This window comes from Indicator indicator, chromosome 30 (assembly GCF_027791375.1).
Source record: "Indicator indicator isolate 239-I01 chromosome 30, UM_Iind_1.1, whole genome shotgun sequence".
NCBI classification, from domain to species: Eukaryota; Metazoa; Chordata; class Aves; order Piciformes; family Indicatoridae; genus Indicator; species Indicator indicator.
In genome coordinates, this window is record NC_072039.1 from 8,869,090 (window position 1) to 8,890,052 (window position 20,963).

Consider the following 20,963-nt stretch of genomic DNA (forward strand, 5'->3'; position numbering starts at 1 on the left):
GATAACCAGTGATTTCTTCCCATTCAAAGCAGAAGTACAAATAATAAAAAGAAGAATCCACAAGCTCAGTCCCTTTGGCATCCCTTATGAGTCCCTTTGGCATCCCTTATAAGTCCCTTTACAACCGCTTTTGAGAAAGGAGGGACAGCTTTTGTATGTCAGGACATGGCAGACATGAGTGAGTTACCAAAGCCAGCCCTCATGGGGTGGGAAGCAAGTGAATCCTCCTTCGTTAGGAGTGAGGTGGTTTCCTTTCACTTCACAGTCGTTTGTTTTAGTTGAAGTGGGTCATTGTCTTTGGTGTTGGTAATTGTATAGAATCCTGGATAGTTCCAATCCTTCCAGCTATGAACTACTTACTGGTTGTGTGGGGACAAGCATACCATCACTGGGTAGTGTTAGTGTTAGCCAGAACACGGATCCAGTTTCAACAGACGAAAGGTGGGAGTTGCCTCTGTTTCTTTATTGCTGTGCTGTTGTAAAATTCTACCTTGTGCTGCTGTTACTCTGCCATGTGTTAGATCTGCTGCTCTCCAGCATCTTTTTTTCCACAAGAAAAGGTCAAAGTTTAGGGAAGGCAGATTTTGTAGTTAAGGCATTGTGGCAGGACAGGAGCTTGGAGATGGGAATTTCCTGAGTGCAACCTCCAGTGAGGCTCAGTCCTCACCTGCCTTTATTTCCTCACTGGTGAGATAGCAACAAACCCCCCTTGTTCAGCAGGAACGCTGAGAACCTAAATTAAACAAGGTTTGCTTGTATTGACAAGAAATGATTGAAGGTGCTGTAAGTGTGTGGGGTGGGAGGAAAACATGTGCTCTTGAGCTCTCTTCTGTTGGGTATGAAGGGGAGGAGAGTCCTTGATAAATCCAATGCATGTATCAAAATATTCCTCAGTTCAGTGAGTATCTGTTAACATATCTCCCTTGCATGTTAATAATTATTTTTAGGAGCTCTGAGGGAAGATGTACAGCTGCCTTCTGTAATGCTTTGTGTGAAACTGCTGTTCCCCTCCCTCTCGCTTTCTCTGAAGGATTCTATTGGTGTACATTTTAATTTTTGTATTGAATTTCCTGTGGATCCCATCTGCATCTTTTTATGATAGCTGCCATGCAGGATAGCTCTGCTGAATTTTCCTCCACGATTAAATTGATTGTTCAGATTCTTCTCATGGTCTTTTTATTTTCTACTTCTCAATAGTCCTTCACATCCATACCAAAGCCTTTGCATCATTCTTCTCCTTTTCCTGTATTTGTAAATTACAGTGTCCTCTTGTAGCAGACTTTTTTACTGACTACTCAAGAAAGGTATCTGAGCTTAATAGCAAAGCTGAAATGGGTCTTAAAGAAGTGCTATTCCTGCAGCATGATAAAAATGAACCCTATGAACAAGAATAAAACTCAACATATGCAGCAATATCAACACCAAACTGTAAAAGCTGACAGGGCCTGCTGTTCCTGGGAGATGAGAAGCCCTCCTGGCTCAGGAGTAAGGTCAGTAGTCATCCCCAGCCCTTCAGAATTGTCCCAGCACAGAAGGAGGTGTTCCCTCTGATCAGAGTTAGCCTGAATTGCTGGATAAGAAGAAGTCCAATGCATTAATGAGATAGCCCTGGAAGTAAGTGTGGAAAGATGTGGATGTTCAGGGATTTATAAATTCACATAATTTAAGGCAATGAGGGTATGATCTGCTGTGACCTCATGTATAGCACAGGCCATATGATCTCCACTAATTAATTTTACTGCCTTGAGTACAATAGCTCCAGCTGAACAAGGGCACAACATTTAGGCAAAGGTTTAGTTTTTCATCTTTTTATTTCCTCAGTTAGGGAGAATCTGCCCTGGTTTTAAATGAAAAACAAGATATTATTCCCAGTTTGTAAAATAGGCACCAATCTACGTTTATCTGGGTTTTACCCATTTCATCTTGTTATTCACTTTTTTTGGACTGAAGATAAAGCCTACAGAGGCTTTGTTTCTTTGGGGTTTTTTTTGTGGAGAATGTGTGTTTGAAAAGTCAGAGCCTTCCTATTATTAAATTTTCAAAAGACATGGCAATTGAACTTCCAATTGTTTGGTGTCTGCAGTCTATAAAACAGAGGGAGCCTCTATCTCTCTAGAAAGTCCCTTGTGAAAATTCCAGGGCTCTCGATTCATAGAGAGCATCTCTGGAGAAAGCAATGAATTTCCTGATCTGTCTCAAAAACTGTACAGCATAGGCTGAGCAGTTTAAAATCCCTTTTCTGGATACTGTACAAGATGCAGATCATTTTGCACCTAGCATCCATCTCTATTTCAGTAAGTGCATTCTTGCTGGACAAAAGGCTTAATGGGAAGCCTTGTGTCTTACATTCAGGGTATTTCCTGGACTGTGCATGGTGTTCCCCTTTGGGAGAGATGATTTCTAACTGTGAATCCTCTGTCCAGTTGCAGCTGAAGAAGGAAGAGAGGGGCAGTCCTAGTGACACTCAGTGCTGTGTTAGCTGCAGCCCTGCTTAAACACAGTTGTTACTGGCACAATTGTTGCATTTTCCAAGGCTTGCCTGGACAGGAATAGTTTTTCTGAACACTGTGCTAAAAGCCAGCTATTCAGAGCAATACCTTGCCTTAGCTGTGCCAGGTAATTTGCTGCTGCTGATAACAGTCATGAAGTCTGTGATGCCATTTATAATACAGGAGTTTTTATCACCTTACTCTGGTGGTAGGTTAATGTGGCAGAGAAAAAAAAAAATCCCAATGTTTTTCTTATCTCCCTGGCAGGAGTACATTGTTGGTAAACTGAGGGCTTCATTTCCCAGAATGAACATTTATACATAAGAATGTCTCCTAGAACAGAGGTTTGGGTCTTTGAATCTCCCAACCTTCAGCTCTAAGTGTACCCACAGGGCTGAGCACTGTGGGTTCCGGGTTTTGCACACTACAGGGCTGCAGAAGGCAGTTGGGAGCAAGAGCTGTTTCTCAGAACAGAGGAGGCACATCCAGGTTTGAGGCTGGAGGTCCTCAGGAAGAGGGATGTGGAGGAGCCCAGCCTGGACAGTTAGTTAGAGGTGGCCTATATGCATGTGGGCCATTGGGACACACCATAGTACCACTTCTGACACTGCTTGTAGCAAAGGGGGAAGCCCCAGCACTGGGTGCTCTGTTGGACAGTGTCCCCCTGACTCTGAATTTTCTTACTTTGTTCTCAGCCACCTCATGAACAACAAAAGGTTGAGTCCAGCTACTAAATCAGGGATATACAATTATGTTTACCTCTACACAGAGAAATGCCATTCCTGTTTTAAATGTAATTGCTATAATTGCACCATTCTGAAAAAAATTAAAAATTAAAAGCATTCATTTCCTGATAAGAGATTAGAGAATCCAAATTACAGCATTTCCTATGTCAGAGCAGGAGATTTGATGCAGGCAGGCCAAAGTGTGCTGTTGCCTTTACAGTTCATATTTACTTGCTGTAGGTTTAGAATAATCCTGCTCTTCCCTTGGGTCTAGCACAGACAATTTCTAAATTGTGCAAAAATGATAAAGGCAGTGATAAATAATAATAATATATAACAACTGTGTGAGTGATGAATTATAAAACAGAGAGTGGAAAAGGGAATAAAACCACAGCATTGAAGCCAGTTTCCAGGGTTTAGTACACAGTTTGAGTTATTTTTCTGGCATTATGACAGTGAGGAACATTTATGGGAGTTTGCAAACAGCTTACAACACAAATCATTTTGTCTCAGGTTATATTTACAGGGCTTAGTTAAGAGTTTTTTAGTATCCATTAAAATCCAATGTTCAGAGGTTTATGGCTCAACCGTTAAGGTCCTATCCCCAAGGATCAATTGTTTTGGGTTGTTTGGGGAATTATTATTATGATTATTTATACAATTGAGTTTAAATTGCTCAGCCTAATGTAAAGATAGAGAGCTCAAAAACGAAAGAAGAAAGAAGAGAAAGAAGAAAAGGCTTTTCTTTCTTGATTTTCCCCGTCAGATATTATTTCTACAACTATTTTATCTTACAAATCAATTGAATCTCTCTTCTTGTGTGTTTCAGGAGCCATTTTGTGCTCAGAGTTGCTGCAGCCTGTAAAAGAGAACACCCCCTGTGCAATGGCATCGATATTATATTGCTACTTCTTTGTGTTCGTTTCTGTAATTTAAAATAAAAACCATTTTCAGTTGAAATGATATAATTTGCTACAGGTCATGCCATTTAGTTGGTGGCAGATGAGATCTATATTGAAAAAAGGCACAATGTGTCTAGGGCCTACTTTTAATGCTTTCTTCTTTGTTTCTTCTACTTACTAAAACCAAAGGTCTCTAAGAAAAATATCCTGTTGTCCTGTCCTACCTGCTTTATAAACACATAGTAAAAGAATAAACAGATGCTAAGGAGGGTTACCATTTAATAGCCCAAATAGATGAAAAGTAGAGGGCTGACAGAAAAAGAGACTAGCTTGGGGTGATACTGATAGCTAGTGACAGAGGTGGATCTTCTGAGTCCTAGCCCAAAGCTATCTTTCTTCCATCATGTTGTTTTTCTACTTACAGGTAAGTGAGAGGTGAGTCAGATCCAAAAAGTATTACTGGATCACTACTGGTTAGGTAGGTATGGAGGGTTAAGAACCTGACACAGGGAGAAGGTCAGGTAAGATATCTCGTAGTTGTGTTTCATAAACCTAGGAGCCTTTGAGCCAAATGAACTGTGCATTTTGAGCAAGAGTATTTTAAACTCTTAAAATGCACCTGTCTGTGGAATTAATACAGTGGCTGTCCTTATGTAAATCCTTTACAGTCATCTCAAGCTTCTTTAGTGGCAGTGGTTCCTAGCTGCTTCTTGTTTAATTCCAAATATTCATAGAATTAATCCCTTTGAAGTCCTGTGCTGTTATCTGAGACAAAAGATGGACATTTTTATGCCAAACTACTGTATCCATTGCATACAGTGGAGTCCCCGAGGAACCTGTTTGCTGTGGCTGACTATCAATCTCTGATTGAAAAACCTGATTGACACCAGTAAAAGCTTGGTAGTTCTCATTTCCCCATTTAAAATGATCCAAACAGCTCGATAGCTATCTAAGATCTATAGTGTGTTTTTAGCCTGTACACAATTCATCATGTCAGTTATTGTGATTTCTTTTTTTTTTTTAACTTCTAATTTTGGAACATCAGGACTTTTCCATCAGATCAATAGAACATTCATTTATTCTCTTTTTGCCCTTTCCTCTCTTGTTGCAACCACACAGGACCCCAGGTTCCTTTTGGGCCCTGGAGAAACATCTTTTCATTCTCTTTGCTCTCTGCCACAACCCTTTTGGGGATTATTCTTTTTACTTTTTTACTTGGTTGTATGAACTGTAAGCTCTGGATTTTCCTGGATCTGTAATGCTCTGTTACATGCAGAAGAAAATAAGTTGTTGCCTCCAACCTCCTGATTCTGTTTTCAAAGTGAACTCAACTCTCACTTAGTTTTGTGTCTTGTAATTTCTATTTCTGGCAGTGATAAAGAAAGGAAGGAACTCTCAGACTCCAGACTGTGAATGTAAAGCTGACAGTAAAAAAAAAAAATAATAATTTAAAAAAAGCAACCAAGAACAACATTTAAGAGGACTTTTCTGTGAGATCCTGAGGTCAAAATTTGGCCATCTGGCAGTTAGGAATAGACATGTGTGAAGGCATGCCAGGCACCTGCTGAAGGCAGATCTGCAGTAGCAGAGTCTTCAAAGGTTTGCTTGCTGCTTCTCAGCCATCGCATGGTTTTCATTTGTAGGTTCTCTTATCGAGCACAATTTCTAAATGAGGATGGTTGCTTCACTTTAAGGACGTACAAATGACTTGCCCTCACCTGTCAAGCATGATCCTTGTATTTTACCAGGCCCATTATGAACGCAATCTTTCTGTCGAAAATTTGCATACCTCCTTTCTTGAAAAGTAATGACAGCAATTTCTTTCCCTCCGCTCACTTTCTGAGTGTCTCATTTAACAGCACCTGTGAAACCGACAGGCGCAGAGATGAGAAGTGAAAGAGAGCAGTTGATTAAATCATCATCAAGTCGGGCCTCAGAAAGTCAATTCTGCTTCCCGTCTGCAATGATATCCTTTTATCTTAAAGTAATGAGCTATGGCACTTTTGCATCGGGTAATGCGATAAGTTCTATTAGCATGTTCCATTTGCTTCACAAGCAAGGGCAAGTCATTTCAGCAAGCTCATATCACTGCAATCAAAGCAATTGGCTTCACAGGCAGAGAAGAAAGAGGAAAGGCTTAGGGTGATTTTTATGGATCACAACACAGTGGAAAAAATAGGTTCTTGTATTATTTTAACCCGTAACATGCTTTGCTTCTTGTTCATCAGGTTATTTTGATTTCATTAGTCTTTTAAGTACCTGGAAGACTGAAATTCCAAACTGAACTCCTGAGCTAAGCCCAGGGGCTCTGAAAAGTAGGAATCTTTTCTTACACAGACACGCTGGCTAATGGTATATTTGGTACTGACTTCATTAAACACTGATTAGTTTAAGTCTTTACTACCGACTTAATCCACTAGTATAAGTGCACATTATTTTTTATTATTATTGTTATTATTATTACTATTATTTACTATTATTTATTTTTTGAACTTTCACGAAGTACCTCTTAGTTCAGAGGATGCTAAAAACAACATTGCACACTGCAAAGTGCCTACAGCCAGAAAGGCAGGAAAGGAAGCAGCAAATGTACATAACGAGTCCTAGAGCTGTGCAATCATATTTTCATGTAGAGAACTGAGGAACTGATGGAGGGATTTAATCCTTCTATTGCAGAAGAGTATGACTTCCTAAAGTTAAGATTCAGTTGGGTATGTGGCCAACGTCATCCAGTGAAATTAGGATGCCTGACTTGCAGCAAGCACTTTCTGAAGATGCTGAGCTGAGTAACTCATGGCATCGTTAGCTTTCTAATGGTACATCTGGAAAGTCCATTTAGTCTTCTGCTGACATTGGTGGGAACATTGTCCTGTTCTTTGGGGATGGCTGGATTAGGCCATAAGCACTTGTGGGATCATTGAGCACTGATACCATAAGGAAGCCATCGGGAGTGATAACCGAGGAAAAGAAGTTGTACTTTCCCAAGAACTGCAATAATTTACCAGTCTCAGCTCAGTTTCCAGGAAGCAAAGGAAAGTGTGTTTCTTACAAGGCTGCCTTTTCTCCATCCTCCTCTGGGGCTGTGCCTGGAGGTGCCTGAGGATGTCGGTGGTATCTTTCCCTTGGGTGAAACCGAGCCCCAAGCAGCCAGCCAGGTCAGAGGACTGCAGCTCTGTCCCTGGCAACCCTCAGGCAGGCTTTGCACTCCTGCTGCTTCCCCAGCCATTCACAGGAAGCCTCCCAGCCCCTCCTGTTTGCACATAGCTGCTAGCCTTCCCTTTCAGGTGATACTTCTGGCAGTACAGGGATTGACACAACAGAATCAAACCTCAAAATAGGACTCATGTTTAGCTGTCTTTCTGGGGTGAAATCCCCCTTTGCTTTGCAAATAAGCTCCCGGTGGTCTACAAGGAGTATGCCTACCACCCATCAGTTGCCAAGGATGTATGCACATCCTGCATAAATATAAGATGGATCATATTTATCATGGATAATAATGCAGTCTGTGCTTTCATCTGAATACTCAAAATATAATTGTTTCTTATCTACCTGTTTTATTGATAGGTGAGGTAGAAGGAGTCACTAATTGTCTTTTTGCTGCATAAAACAATCATGAAAGTCCAGACAGTGAGGAATTAAAAAGAGTTACAGTTGAAACCAGTTCTAAGTTCTGAAGATTTTTCCTGTAAGGGGCTAAGATAACTTTAAATATCAAAGACTGATACATTTCATCTGAAGTGGTTTGGATAAAATGGAATACAGATTAAAGGTCAACATTGCAATCTTTTGTCCAGACTAAGGTAATTTGTGCAAAATGGGACTTTTCTGTGAATAATCCGTAATTTTAGCTTTTGAAAATGCAGACCTTAAACTTCTCAGACCATTGCTGTTTCAGAGTCGTTCCTTACAGTGAATCACTGTGGATAATGGTGAAGAATTGCTAAGCAGACTGTGATGTTAACCAATTTGTGAGATGCTATATATAAGATTCCTTGGCAAGGAGCTCCATGCTGAATGCTGCTTGCAGGCAAAGTCAGAGTCAGGAAAGAAAAAAGTGAAATTCTTGCTCTTAGTTTCTTTTGTGATTCTGCCTGTCTCCATCAATTAGAAAATTGTCCATTTATTCCCTCTCTGTGTCTCCTTTCATCTAGGAGATGTTTTTTTTCTCCTTTTTTCGTGGAAGCAAAGGTCTAATTGTATAGCTAAAATATCATCTTTGCCCTTTCCGGGCCTGTCAGTTTGTCATTGGTGGATAGATGGACAAGAATATTGTAAATGTCAGTGTGAACATGGCTGAGGTCTGGGTTTTCCCTCATTTTCTTCAGATTTCTTTTCAGCAGACAGATGAGTAGAATCACTTTGTTCAGTGCTGGCGTTTCAGCAGCTCTGACTCCTTTGGTGGCAATGATAAATGGATCCAAGATATGAAATAGCTGTTCCAGCAAAGTCCATTGAGCAGAATAGAGAACAATGCCCTCCTCAATGTCATTGTACATGATATATTCAATGATTGCTACTTTTTGCACAAGAATGTGTTCAATCAGCAAGGTACATAGAAATCCATAGTGTTGCTTCAGCCTGAATGAGCTGGTGAGGTGGCACAGACCTTTACTCAGCTTGATTTGACCAGGCTCTCTGAAGCTATTAAAATGGACTCAGATTATAGCTGTAACCTCACAGGGTGTCTGATTTTTGAAATGGGGCATTGGGATCAGGCTTGTTCTGCGGGTGCTGGGGGAGACATGCTGCGCATTTTAACTTGTGCTCTCTCCAGCTGGGGCAGGGGATTTGGGAGGTACAGCTAATCTTCAGCTCAGTCCTTACTTTTCCCTTCCTTCTATAAAGCACAGCAGCAATTAAACCTCAAATAAGAACTGGAAAGTTTTTTTTCCATTTCCCACTGCAGTTATAGGTGTACATGCTCCATATTGCAGGGAATGAGTCTCACACATCCACAGCTCCCACTGACAGCAGTAATTTAGAAGGGTGAAGATGGGGCAGAAAGAGCAGCTTTCTGTTTTGCTGGTGCAAAGACCTTACAATGTTGCCTTTTCACCTGGGGTTGACTTTAGGAACTCCTATTTGAATTTTGACTGCAACCAACACAGGAAAATGCAAATTTGTGGGTTACTGATTCTGATTCTCAGCATGAAGTTGCAAGAAATACTGCAAAAGGAAGCTCAAACACTTGGCACATATGTGTCAAGTGATATGGTAGCTGGTAGCCTGCACACTTTAAAGATGTTTGAACACTTTAAGTGATAACTATGGACACTTTGAACAAGCCATTGTTAGTCTGGTCTTGTTACAAGCCCTGATTATATAGAAATTAGGAGCAACCTTAACGTTTTTATGTGTCCTCTAAGTATTCTATCGGTGGAGCTAGTTTTTAGCAAGTTTTACACGTCCCTTGTTTTGGATGTGGTTTGTAGTGCTGCAGGTCCTTTGGGAATAGTCACTTCTGTCCACTACAAGCCTTTCAAATGCATAAAATAGCCATTTCCAGGAATCCTTCCTCTGAGGGGCCCATCAGGCTGTGGTTGTTAGAGAACATCTCACAGCATTTTATGGCATGCTTATTTGAAAACTTGGCTGTACATGGGAGGTGTGGGTGCTCAGCAGTTTTGCTAATCTGGCTTTCATTTCCATGCCTAAATGAGAGCTAAGGGCTGGATGGTTGGGTGGGATTTTGCTAATGTAGGCCAGCTTTTGGAAATTTGGCTCTGGGCTCTTCTCAAGCCTGGCTCTGGGGGCCTGTAATCAGTCACAACTTGTGTTCAGTGTGGAGATAGTGCCTGCCTTAAGCCTGAGAATTGGAGAAAGAAGCCTCTCTTTGTTCAGGTGTAAAATGTGTCTGCAGCTTCCTTGTCCTGATTTGTCATGTTATCACTCACAGCTTCCAGTGAAGCTAGTGACAGTTATCCAAAAATCAGGTCATGCTATCACTGAATGGTATTTTGGATTCTCCCTTATTTACAGAATATTCTGCTGCAGCATGTGCACAGAGACATCCTGAAACCAGATATGGGAGGTACCGAAAGATTATCTTTTTGTAATAGGCACAAAATACTAAAATTCAGCCCAAAGCAGAAGGGCAGTACAAAGCATTTCCAACACTTCAAAACAGTCTGGTGAGCTGAGAACCACAAAGCACTTAAATCATTTTATTTTTTTTCTATGGCCCTGGGAGGTAGAGAAATGCTAGAGGAACTGAGGAACTGAGCAAGCAGTGCAGGCTCAAGTCTTCAACCTGAGCAGTAATTCCAAATAATCAACTTCATGGTTGTCAGCTTTGGTTTCCAAAGCCTGTTCTCCAGAAGTGGTTAGCAGTGACCCTGCAGAGAATGGAAATACCCTTGTGCTTTAGCACCTCTGGGGAGAAAATGCATCCAAAAATGTAAATGAGCACATCAGAGCAAAGGCCACTGGGGAATGTGTGTGCAAGTGTAGTGTCCAGAATGCCTAACAGCAAAGTGGTCTCAGGCAGGAGGAGAACATACAGTTGCTCCAAGTCAGTTCCCAGCTTGAGCAACAAATCTCTCCTTTCTTCTGCAAGTCCTTTTTGGAGTTGCCCCTGCACATAAATTGTCTGAATCTTTCCATGAACCCAAAGGAAATTCGTGCATTTAATACTCAGGGAAAATTCAGTTTAATGCAGATGTGCAAAACGTGCCCCTGCGAGGTGCATGCCCACGCACAGCGGTTCGTGTGTGCATGAAGTGCAACCCCAATGCAGTGCAAAAAGCCCTTTGCTCTTGTCCCTCCTTTTTTTTTTTCCTGTCATACATCTTGTCAATAAAATTCTGCTTGTGGAAGAGGACAGTGCTACTGGATGGTGGGTTTCCTTCCCTCATGCCCCACCAACAAAACCTCTTTATGAGTGAAATAGATGCCTTGTGTGTGCAGGACTCCTGGCACTTACCCAGTGTATCTGGAGCCAGGCTAGGCAAACGTTAGGAGCTGTTTGCTGAGTGCATTTATTGCCTTTGCATAATTTATGAGCTGGAGGGGTTTGACCATCATTCGTCTCTGCCAGAGGCTGGCACTGAGGGCTCTGGAGGATGGAACTGTAAATTGGATGGTGTGCTCCTGCTGAGCTCACAGCAAAGTCCTCAGGTCAGTATGGGAATTTAATACCAGGAATGGAACTGTTTTCTCAGAGTGCCATGTGGGCCTCCGTGCAGCAGAGGCTTTCTTGGCAGCCACAGTGACTGGCCAAATCGTGAAGCTGTCAGTCACTGGGCATGTTGTGAAGGGAGCCTGAGCATTTTTAATCGGCTTGGCATCCGTGCTGCTTCCATAATGGACACCAGTAGGTCTCAGTCCTTCGCCATATGCTTAACTCTGGAGACAAGGTGCTTCTGGGTATAGCAGTAATTATTTGATGTGGAATTAAGCGGACCTTGAAATTAGAACTGGACTGTCGGAAAGCAGGAGGCTTAACACTTTGATGGAAATAACTTCCCACCGACACTGTGCACTCTCGCTGCTGATTCACTGGGGTGCTGGCAAACTCAGACGTCACTGCTGGCAAACCTTCTTCTCCCCGAGTACCTCCACACTGCAGAAAACACAGAGCCCTGAGCTCTTTCCAAGCTTTTGAGACGGGAAAAAAATTAATCCACAGCAGAGGAGAAATTCCTTAAATGAGACCAGAAATGGTGGTGGAAGGAGAGGCTGCAAAGCACCCTGACCACAGCTGGGTTGCAGGACATGTCCACATGTGCCCCAGCAGCAGGAGTGGACTGCACGTGAAAACCCTCTGAACTCTGCTGCTAAAAGGGAATCATTCCTGCCTGCTTATACATCCACTTTTTACTCCCTTTCTTTCTCCTTTTGGATTCAGGTATTGGAAGCAGGATTTCTATTGGAGTACATCTAAGGGATGGGCAGGGGACACAAACAAGTGGAGCAATTGGTTCTGAGCTCCCTGTTTTGAAACCTATTATCGTACATTATAATGCATCCTAACACATAGAGCACACAGTGCAGGGAGCCCCAAATCCATGGGCTCTTCTGACTGCAACTAAGCATTGGAAGGAAGTGCTGTGACCCCAAAGCTGAATTTTTCACAGTGTCACGGTCTATCAGAGGTTGGAAGGGACCTCAAGTGATAATCAGGTCCACCCCCCCTGCCAAAGCAGGATCACTTAGGGTAGTCCACACAGGAATGCATCCAGGTGGGTTTGGAAAGTCTCCAGAGAAGGAGACTCCACAACCCCCCTGGGCAGCCTGTTCCAGGGCTCTGTCACCCTCACTGGAAAGAAGTTTCTCCTCATGTTGAGCTGAAATCTTCTGTGTTCAAGTTTGAACCCATTGTTCCTTGTCTTATCACTGTGAACCACCCAAAAGAGCCTGGCCCCCTCCACTTGACACCCACCCCTCAGACATTGATACACATTGATGAGATCCCCTCTCAGTCTTCTCTTCTCCAGACTACATAGCCCCAAGGATCTCAGTCTCTCAACAAGTGTAAACTAGAGACAGCAAATGGGAAATCTTTGTGACATGCTGTGATTCTCATGCATGAGAATCCATGTATGTGTTTCCTTTGCTGATACATGTAGAGCCATGCTTTGCAGACATGCTTACCTATACTAATACCATGCACAATGTTTGCAGGCTGAGAGTATAAGTACTTTGTCATGACCATACAGTTCTAGAAATGTGCAGTTTTCCTCTTGTCAGCTAAGTACACTCTTCATTAACCTGGTGGTTGTGTGAGGTTTCAAATTTCAAGCTAAAACTGTCTCAGATCTTAATGTTCCCTCTCATTTGTTTGTTGTCAGAGTATTTTGGTGCAACTAGTGCCATGGAAATAATTTCCGTTATTACATAAATGTCACTTCCATTTCTATTTGGAATTATCCAGAAGCAGGTTGTAATTTTAGCTAATCTTCACTTTAAATTATTTGAAAAATACCTAGAAATAGTTCTTAGCTTTAGTCTCTTAGTAAGTAGCTCATTGGTGTGGGAAGAGCACTCTTTCATCCCCTGTGCTGATGAAGAAGAGGAAAAAGACAGTGAAATAGTAAAGTTGTAATTAAAGAACACACAGAAGGTGACTTGGCCTGTGCAAATCAAATCCATTTGTGGGTGTATTTGGCCATGTCTGTTCACATCCCACTGCATAGTTAGCCTTTGGAATTCACAAAGTAGAACTAATGTCAAAGCAATTTGGTTTTCTTACGAAAATAATGAAGGACACATTAAAGAAATGCATAAGGGGTGTAACTGACTGCTGTAACAACATAACACAATCAGCTCATCCTTGCTTTAGCAAAGCCTGGTTCTCCTGTTTGGTGATCCCATGCTTTCCTTGCAAGCATCTCCCATCAGATCTCAGGTATGAGTTCACCCTTCAGTGATACAGACAATTCAGTCCTCTAGAATCTAAAAATGTAGTTAAAAAACAAGCAACAACAAAACAGAGGGAGGTGGTTCTTTCATGCTTCTGCTGTGTAGGCAGCCAAGTGTGGCCACACCATAGTTACCCAGAGGTAGGAAGGATGAATCAAATCTCTGGGAGAAGCAGCTAGGGGCAAGTGAGTAGTCCTATTTCCAGCATGGTTTTTGTACTTCTAGCAAATGGAAACGTGGTTTGGGTTTCTGATGCTTATCTGTACTAAAGTTTGATTCATCTAGTCCTGCTGTATTTCTGCAATAGCAAAAGTTATTTAAAAACTGAGCAATGGTACTTGATAAATATCAGGACCAGCCAGTGATACTGTTCAGCATTTTACAGTGTTGTAAGTATTTACTCTGATACCTGGGATACTCTTGAATAACAGAGAGTCTCAATGTGTCAATTAATTTGACATCTTCTTGCTTCTACTGTGATCTTTGAATTCTTCAGTTCAGCAGCAGTAAGCAATGACATAGGGTGAACCCTCCAAGTAGTGCTGGAAGATGGTGGCCTTGCAAGCACTTCTCTACTGGGACAGGCAAATCTAAGCTGTTTCTGTCTCAGGAGCCTTAGAAGGATGTTGTATCAGCAGGCAGTGTGAGGAATACTGTCCACCAGAAGAAAACCCACTAGCCCTCTAATACTGCTGTTATTCTTCCCTGATCCAGTTCTGGAGTCTAAATATGCTCATGCACTATCAGCTCCTGTGCATCTGAATTCAACTAACAGAGGACATTGCAAATGGCTTTTATTGTTTTCAGTGGATTTTTTTTTTTCCTAATTCAGAGGTACAAATGAATCATCTTCACCACCACTGTGGGAGAGAATTCCCTCCCATACAGTAATTGAGCTTTTCCCTAAAGGTGCCAGGTTTGCTGCCATGGGGTTTGCAAATGTTTCAGCCACCTTGTTCATAGAAATCTTTCATTTTTTTCCTGTAGCAAGTTTCTCTTACCTGTTCTTTTTTCCTTTTTGTCTTTCAGTGTGACAGCGACAGTGATCAAGAAGAAAAGGTAAGAAAGGAAATCAGTATGGGAGCAAAAATCATTTGTTGGGTATTTTTGATTCACTTGTTTCTCTTATTCTCTTATTTATTCAAAGTTTCTCTTTGGGTTGATCTAAAGCATCTCTATACAAAGGAAAGACTTTTCTGCCTTTAATTTAATTTTGGAGTAGACCCTCAAGGAAAGAGAATTCTAATGAATATTTTGGAAGCTGCACAATTCATCTACAACCATGTTGATGCCAGGGTTTGTATGGGTTGTTTATGCACACCAGTCTCACTACCAACCCTTTCTATGGCTATGTTTCTGCTTGTGAAATTTTAACAGAAACTGACATTTGCACTTTTAAACAGTTTTTCTTCTCTGCAGGTGAGGGTCTTCAGACTCAAATTGAAGGGTTATGGTTGATATATTTTAGAAATAACACTAGGAAAGTGTACACTCAGTCAAGTGACACAACTTGGTGGGAATTATCTCAATAAATTGGGGTTTCTAAGTGGAAAAAGGGAAGAATGTCATGCTGAAAAAGTCAGGCACTGATCTCTAGTGCTGTTTCCTAATTAGAGAAGTAATGGCAATGAAAAACTAATAGAGTGATGCATATTTCGATGTCATACGTTGTGGGCAGACTAAAATCTACCTTCCTTCTTTGGCAAAAACGAAATAGCCATTGCAGAAAAAGTGGTCTAATTTCTTTTTTTCCAGGTTGGATTTTCTGGTTTTCATTTGTATGTTGAGCCTTAAGGGACGTTTTGATAACATAATCACTTCTATCTCCTCTTTCACTGGATAAATTAGGGGGTGGGAGTTGGGAGAGGGCAATGTAATGTCAGAAAATATCATTCATACAATATCATTGGAAAGTTTTGTGGGAGTTTCTGTTGACGAGCTCCAGGACAAGCCATGAAAAAGAGAGATGACCATGCTAGTATGCAGCTTATACCACGGGAAAAAAAACCAACTAACCAACCAACCAAATATGTTGTAAAGACACAAGGAAACAATGAATACAGAAATCACCTTTTCCAAATTTGATTGGTTTTCTGCTGGATTTGTGTAGCAGGAGCAAAAGACATTTCCAAACCATTCTGTATTTAACCACCAAAGCTTTGCCCTTCAGCTTGTTCAGTGATTTCCCAAGTAGTGATTTTTTCCCTCGTGTTTCTTAATAATTTCCTAACTATGTTAAAGAACCACTGTTTACTTTGAACTGCAGTGATTTCCCTTTCATAAGGGAACTAATCACTGGAGTTAATCAGTGTGACAACAGAAAGAGGAGGTTTTGTTGGGTTTTGCACAGAATATTAACCTGCACTTTTGGATATGAATTTTTAATGCATTACCATTACATTCCATCCTGTGAAGTGATTATTCATTTTCAGGGTGTTCCTTATGCAGTAGAAGATGATAAACTGAATTTCAGCTCCTATGTTTATGGCATCCAGACCTAGAAGTGCAATTTCCTGCCACTGATGCATTTATGGAGCTAACCCTCTACGGGATCCACAGTATGTTTCTCTTACAGCACTCCTGTGTAAAAAGGCAGAGAGGCATCTGTTAGGGACGGTGGTGTTGTGCTGGGTCAGGGTAATTTCCACAAACAATGCAAGATAGACTGAAGATTGTATCTCATGCCAGAATATCCCAGCACTTGTGTGAGAAGGGTTTAAAATCCAGATGTGTATTTCACCTCTGTGATCTACATTTTGTCATCCCCCCTAATGAAATGAGACTCAACACAGATCCAAATATCCCTGATAATTTAGTGCTTTCCAAATCCCAGTACCAGAGCCAGCTTTGAGTTTTAAAGCTCAGGCCCAATCCTAGAAGACGACAGCTAACTCTAGCGTATTTATTCAGCCTGTGCTGGCAGCCTAGGCAAAGATCTAAAGGCCTTGTTCCGCTGTTAATTTGAATTCAGCATATGTAGCCTGTTATAAAATGCGAGACATCATCATTTGAGCAGGTCAAGCATATTCAGATGAAGACAAATGGTGCTTATTTGATTTTCTTAAAATCAGGAAATGAAAAAAGTGCTCTCTGGAGAAATCATGTTCTGCCTGACTTAGATGATAGACCAAGGCATGTACCCCAGATAAGAACAGGCGCTCGTCTTGCGGTTTTTATCTCTGAAGGACGGTCGGGACTGTCAGCTCGCTGACATGTGCATTATCCATGTCATTTTAAACAAAGTGACCTGTGGAAAAGTGCACTCTGCCGTGACATGATAATGGGCTGTTGGATGACAGGTAAAGTACACACTATAAAGGAGGCTGTGTGTTATTCCTTTGTTTAACTGACAAGTAGAAACTTCTTTTCTGCAGACAGGCAGGATCTTTTAGATCGCTTTCAATAGGGACCCGGAAGATTTTTGAATTCCTGCTTTAAATAAAAGAACATTTTTAGGAGCAAAAATTCCTATGAGCAAAAGGCGTTGGGAGACACAAGGGTGCAAAACATCTGTGCAAGAGGAGGTTGATTGTTCCCTAAATGGTGCTGAGCATCCTCAGTTTTCACTCATAACCATAGGAGCTGAGGGTATTTGGACGGATTAGAAGTTTTAAGATCCTTGACCCAAAAGACTTATTTCATGATAAGGGTGTTAGCCTCCAGCTGGGGAGCTGTTCTAGAAGTGAACTGTCAAATTGCTCTTGGTTGGTCCTAGGTCAATGTACTTTGAGGATTGTGGAGTTATTCTCCTCCCACCAGAAGCATCTTCATCTGAAATGGTTCTGTGAAGAAGATATCTACTTTTCTTTAGGACTGTCTCTGGCAGATTTTGATACCCTGAGGTATATAGAATGCGGTGTGCTGCTGCAGATGAATTCTGTCCTTGCTCTTCAGAAAATGGGAAGGAAAGAATTTTGCTTCATTTAGGATTTTTGAGGGCCAGCCCACACAGATCCTTCAGTGTGCCTGAAAGCTCCACAGGAGTAGTGCCAGCCAGGTACATATTTCTACTAGAATAAATAAGACCTGAAATGCAGACAGATGGACCAGTGCCTTTGAACAAAAAATGGCAGATCAGGATGATGAAAAGTGAGTGACAGATTGAGGTGGCTTAAAGATGAGTCAGTTCAAGCATGACTAGGTGGGCCACAGGGAAGCAGGAGAATGCAGGAAGGAGCAGGACCTGAGAAGCTGAGGAACAGATGAACAGGGAGTGGTGGCAGAGTAGGAAAAGTAATGTCTCCTAGGCTGTTAGCATTACTTTTTCCCCACTTGAATATGTACCTATCTGGCTGTGTAATCACTGGTGATATCTGATGTCTGTTAGGTGATGGCTGTGCCTCCAATCCATCTTCCCTAGCCTTTAATTGAGAGCCGACAGACAGAGTCACTTTCTGTCTGTGTCTGCCCTCAAATGAGACATTTCTCCAGAGGGTTCTCTGGAAGAAGAAACAAGGATATTTAATTGAAAAATGATGCAGCCCCTGCTTAGCAGTACTGTAGCTAAGGCTGTGTCAGCATCTCAATTTTAAATAGCATGGTTTGGGGGGTAATTTATCAATTTATATAGATTCATGCTCCTTTATTCCACTTGGACTCACAGTACTGGGCCGAGGCATTCAAAAGTAGGCATTTCTCTCTCCTGTTGCTGAAAAACCTGAAGAGGTAGCAGGTATGTCTGTGGAGGGGAGAGTATATTTGAAGGACTTGCATCAGAGTGTGTCAAGAACTAATTCTTAGAGAGATGTCATTTTCTATCCTGGGATCCTTCTGCAAATACCACTGGGATTTCTTACTGAATCAGAAAAAAATATGGATCCCAGGAGAACTCTTGATTTTCTCCATTAAAAAGTCTGTCAGTCTAACTCTTTGAGCAGGTCTCCAGAGCTGCTAATCTAAAATTAGGGCAAGCTAGTGAGCAGCTGACAAATTCAAGTGCAGCTGTATTATCTTCTGTTGTCTAGATACAATCTTTAAAATTACACCCATGGTAATTAATACAGTATTAAAAACCTGAGTGCAAACACATAGTTTGTCCTCTGAAAATAAGAGGAAGTACTGTTTAAAACAGATGTACAAAATGTTTTGATAAGGAAGTCAAGTGCTAAAGATGAGGCAAGGAGGGAGGTCCTTTGTTTATTTGCCATCTCTACCATTTCCTCTCACCACTCTTTAATTAGACTGTTTTTAAAATTAAGGTTCAGTCTGAGGCACTGCAGTGATTTTTCACTTCTCAGGAAAGGGGAACTGCTTTGCGCTGCACCCATCCTGTGATTCAAGAGAAGAGGCTTGCTTCTTGCTTGAATTCTACCTGGCTTTGATGGGATGTACAACTGAGGAAAAAAATGACTGCAGCTGATGACTTAATTCTGAGTATATCTTAGTAGTACCCAAGCAATTCTCTCTTCAGTTTCATTAGGACATGTTCTACTAGGGCCCAGCAGCATCTGTCTGGTTACAGGGGCAGCTCAGGCACTGTGGAGTGCCCTACTGAAACAGGCTTTGCTTTGGGTGGACTTTGTGTAGGATGCAAGAGGAGGAAGGAGATCAGTCAACACTGGGGCTAAATTTGTAAAATGTTAGCTTGTTGTCAGAGGGGAAGAAAACAAAGCTTACACCAGCTTGGGGAGGGGATTAGGACAGGGGCTGTTGTGTGTAGGCCACCAGCCTGTGCTGGTGGAAATGTGTTGCTTGTTATCTCTTCAAAGAAAAAAAAATAACATGCCATTGAAAGCACCAAAATAGCTGAAGAATGATATTTGTTGCATCAGAATGTTTTTAATGCTAATACATTGGATTACATGTATGCCAGCTACAAACCAAAGATCATGGCATGGAAAATACCATAAATCACTGTGGGATGCTTGGATAAAAGTCATGGTTATTTGTGTTTGTCTGTACACAGGCAAAAGCATTCACACCTGCACCCTGTGTATGTTTCTGGAGTGCTTTTGGACAATTGCTTTGCGTATGGCCTTTGGAGAGAGAGTTTGGAGCAGTGTTTTGGCAGATGTGTGTCAGCCAGTTTAGTATGCAGAGTCTGTTTGGATGTTTGGTAGTTAAATATCCACACCCAGAAGTGTTTATGGATTTGTATATAGTTTACTTTCCAATGTGCTTCTGGCTAAGTTTAAAAACCCACACTTTTTTAGCCCAGCTTTATAAACTCAGCTGGTTTAGGTACTTCTAAATGCTCTGATATGTTTATTGGCTGGGCCCACCTAAACCATACCTTCCAGTACCACTGAATAAATGCAGAATTGTTGGTCATGAATTTCAGAACCATTTCCTTCCTGCACTCCAGATCCAAAGCATCCTGCTGAGTTGTGTCTCTGCCAGATAAAGAGAAATCGCATTGTGCCAGCTTATGTGCTACAGAGGGCTACATTTACAGACAGGTGCAGTTCACTCTAAAGTGGGCAAATGCATCTGTCTGGGACTTTTTAGCAGGAAACAAAACTGCTGGCTTGTTGGTTTTGGTTTTTGGTTTTTTTTTTTCTCCCCCTCACTCTTGGGAGGCATGAAGGAAGGAAGAATTTGGGAAGCCCTTGAAATAAAGATGTCCACCGGGATGGTGCCAGGGCTGTAGCAGATAGCTAGCTGCAAGCTAGCTAATTTTTTTTTTTTGTATGACCACCACCATGGCCCTATGGTAATATCTGTACTCTTCTTACTGTCTGAAAACTCAACTGAGATTTCAGTTTGATGTTTATGTGCTGCTGGAGTATAGATAACAAATTAGAATTTTCCTACTCTGAAAAATTTTGGTTGTAGAGGGAACTTCAGCATTTATTGAGCTATTGAAAGAAGGGCGTATCATCAGAGTTCATTTTCTCATCCTGTTCTCAACACTTATCTCCTGGAAAGGTGAAAGGACTATTTATGAGAATAAGAGGGAGCTGAATTCTTGCAAAATATCCTTGGATGGTGGGCACCAATGTCATTAGCAAATAAGACTCTGAGGGAAAACAGTGGCTGAGAACCCAATTTTAAGCAATCACTTCAGGTCAGGGGATACTGCTTGGCATATGCTTTTTTTTTATTTTTTTGGCTACAGATAGGATTGGAGAAATAGTTTCTCAGTATAATTCCTAAAACTGTTTCTGCAAAGCCAGGATGTTTCCCATCAGTGTGATCTACACTGCATATTTGTACAGGTGTTGTCTTTTTAACTCTGGAAAATTCAGCACCTTAAACTTGCCCCGCAGCAGAAAGATCACCCAGACTTTATATGCTAGCAGCGCTCAGGCAATCATGAAGTATTTCTTACTGTTTAAGGCCCATTAGGAGGAGAGATAAGGATTCTTTTTATTCATTTGATGTGCCACATAGAGGGTCCCTACAGCTAGAGTGGTAATAAAATCAGAGCCAAGCACGTTCGTTGTGAAAGATGATGCGTTTGCCACCGAGGGGAGTGAGCACATTGTTTACAGGCATGGGTACAGCTCTCTGGGCTGTGCCCCGGCGCTTTCAGCCCCTGTTTGTCC

General features: G+C 41.6%; 1 protein-coding gene across 3 annotated transcripts in view; it reads left to right on the forward strand.

Annotated features, from left to right (window-relative positions):
• Positions 1-20,963, forward strand: part of AUTS2 (activator of transcription and developmental regulator AUTS2) — a 793,740-nt gene that overhangs the window by 533,481 nt on the left and 239,296 nt on the right. For all 3 annotated transcript variants that reach the window (XM_054394316.1, XM_054394317.1, XM_054394318.1), the window contains exon 5: positions 14,506-14,535. In XM_054394316.1, coding sequence (XP_054250291.1) covers positions 14,506-14,535 — 30 coding nt within the window. The remainder of the gene's footprint in view (positions 1-14,505; positions 14,536-20,963) is intronic.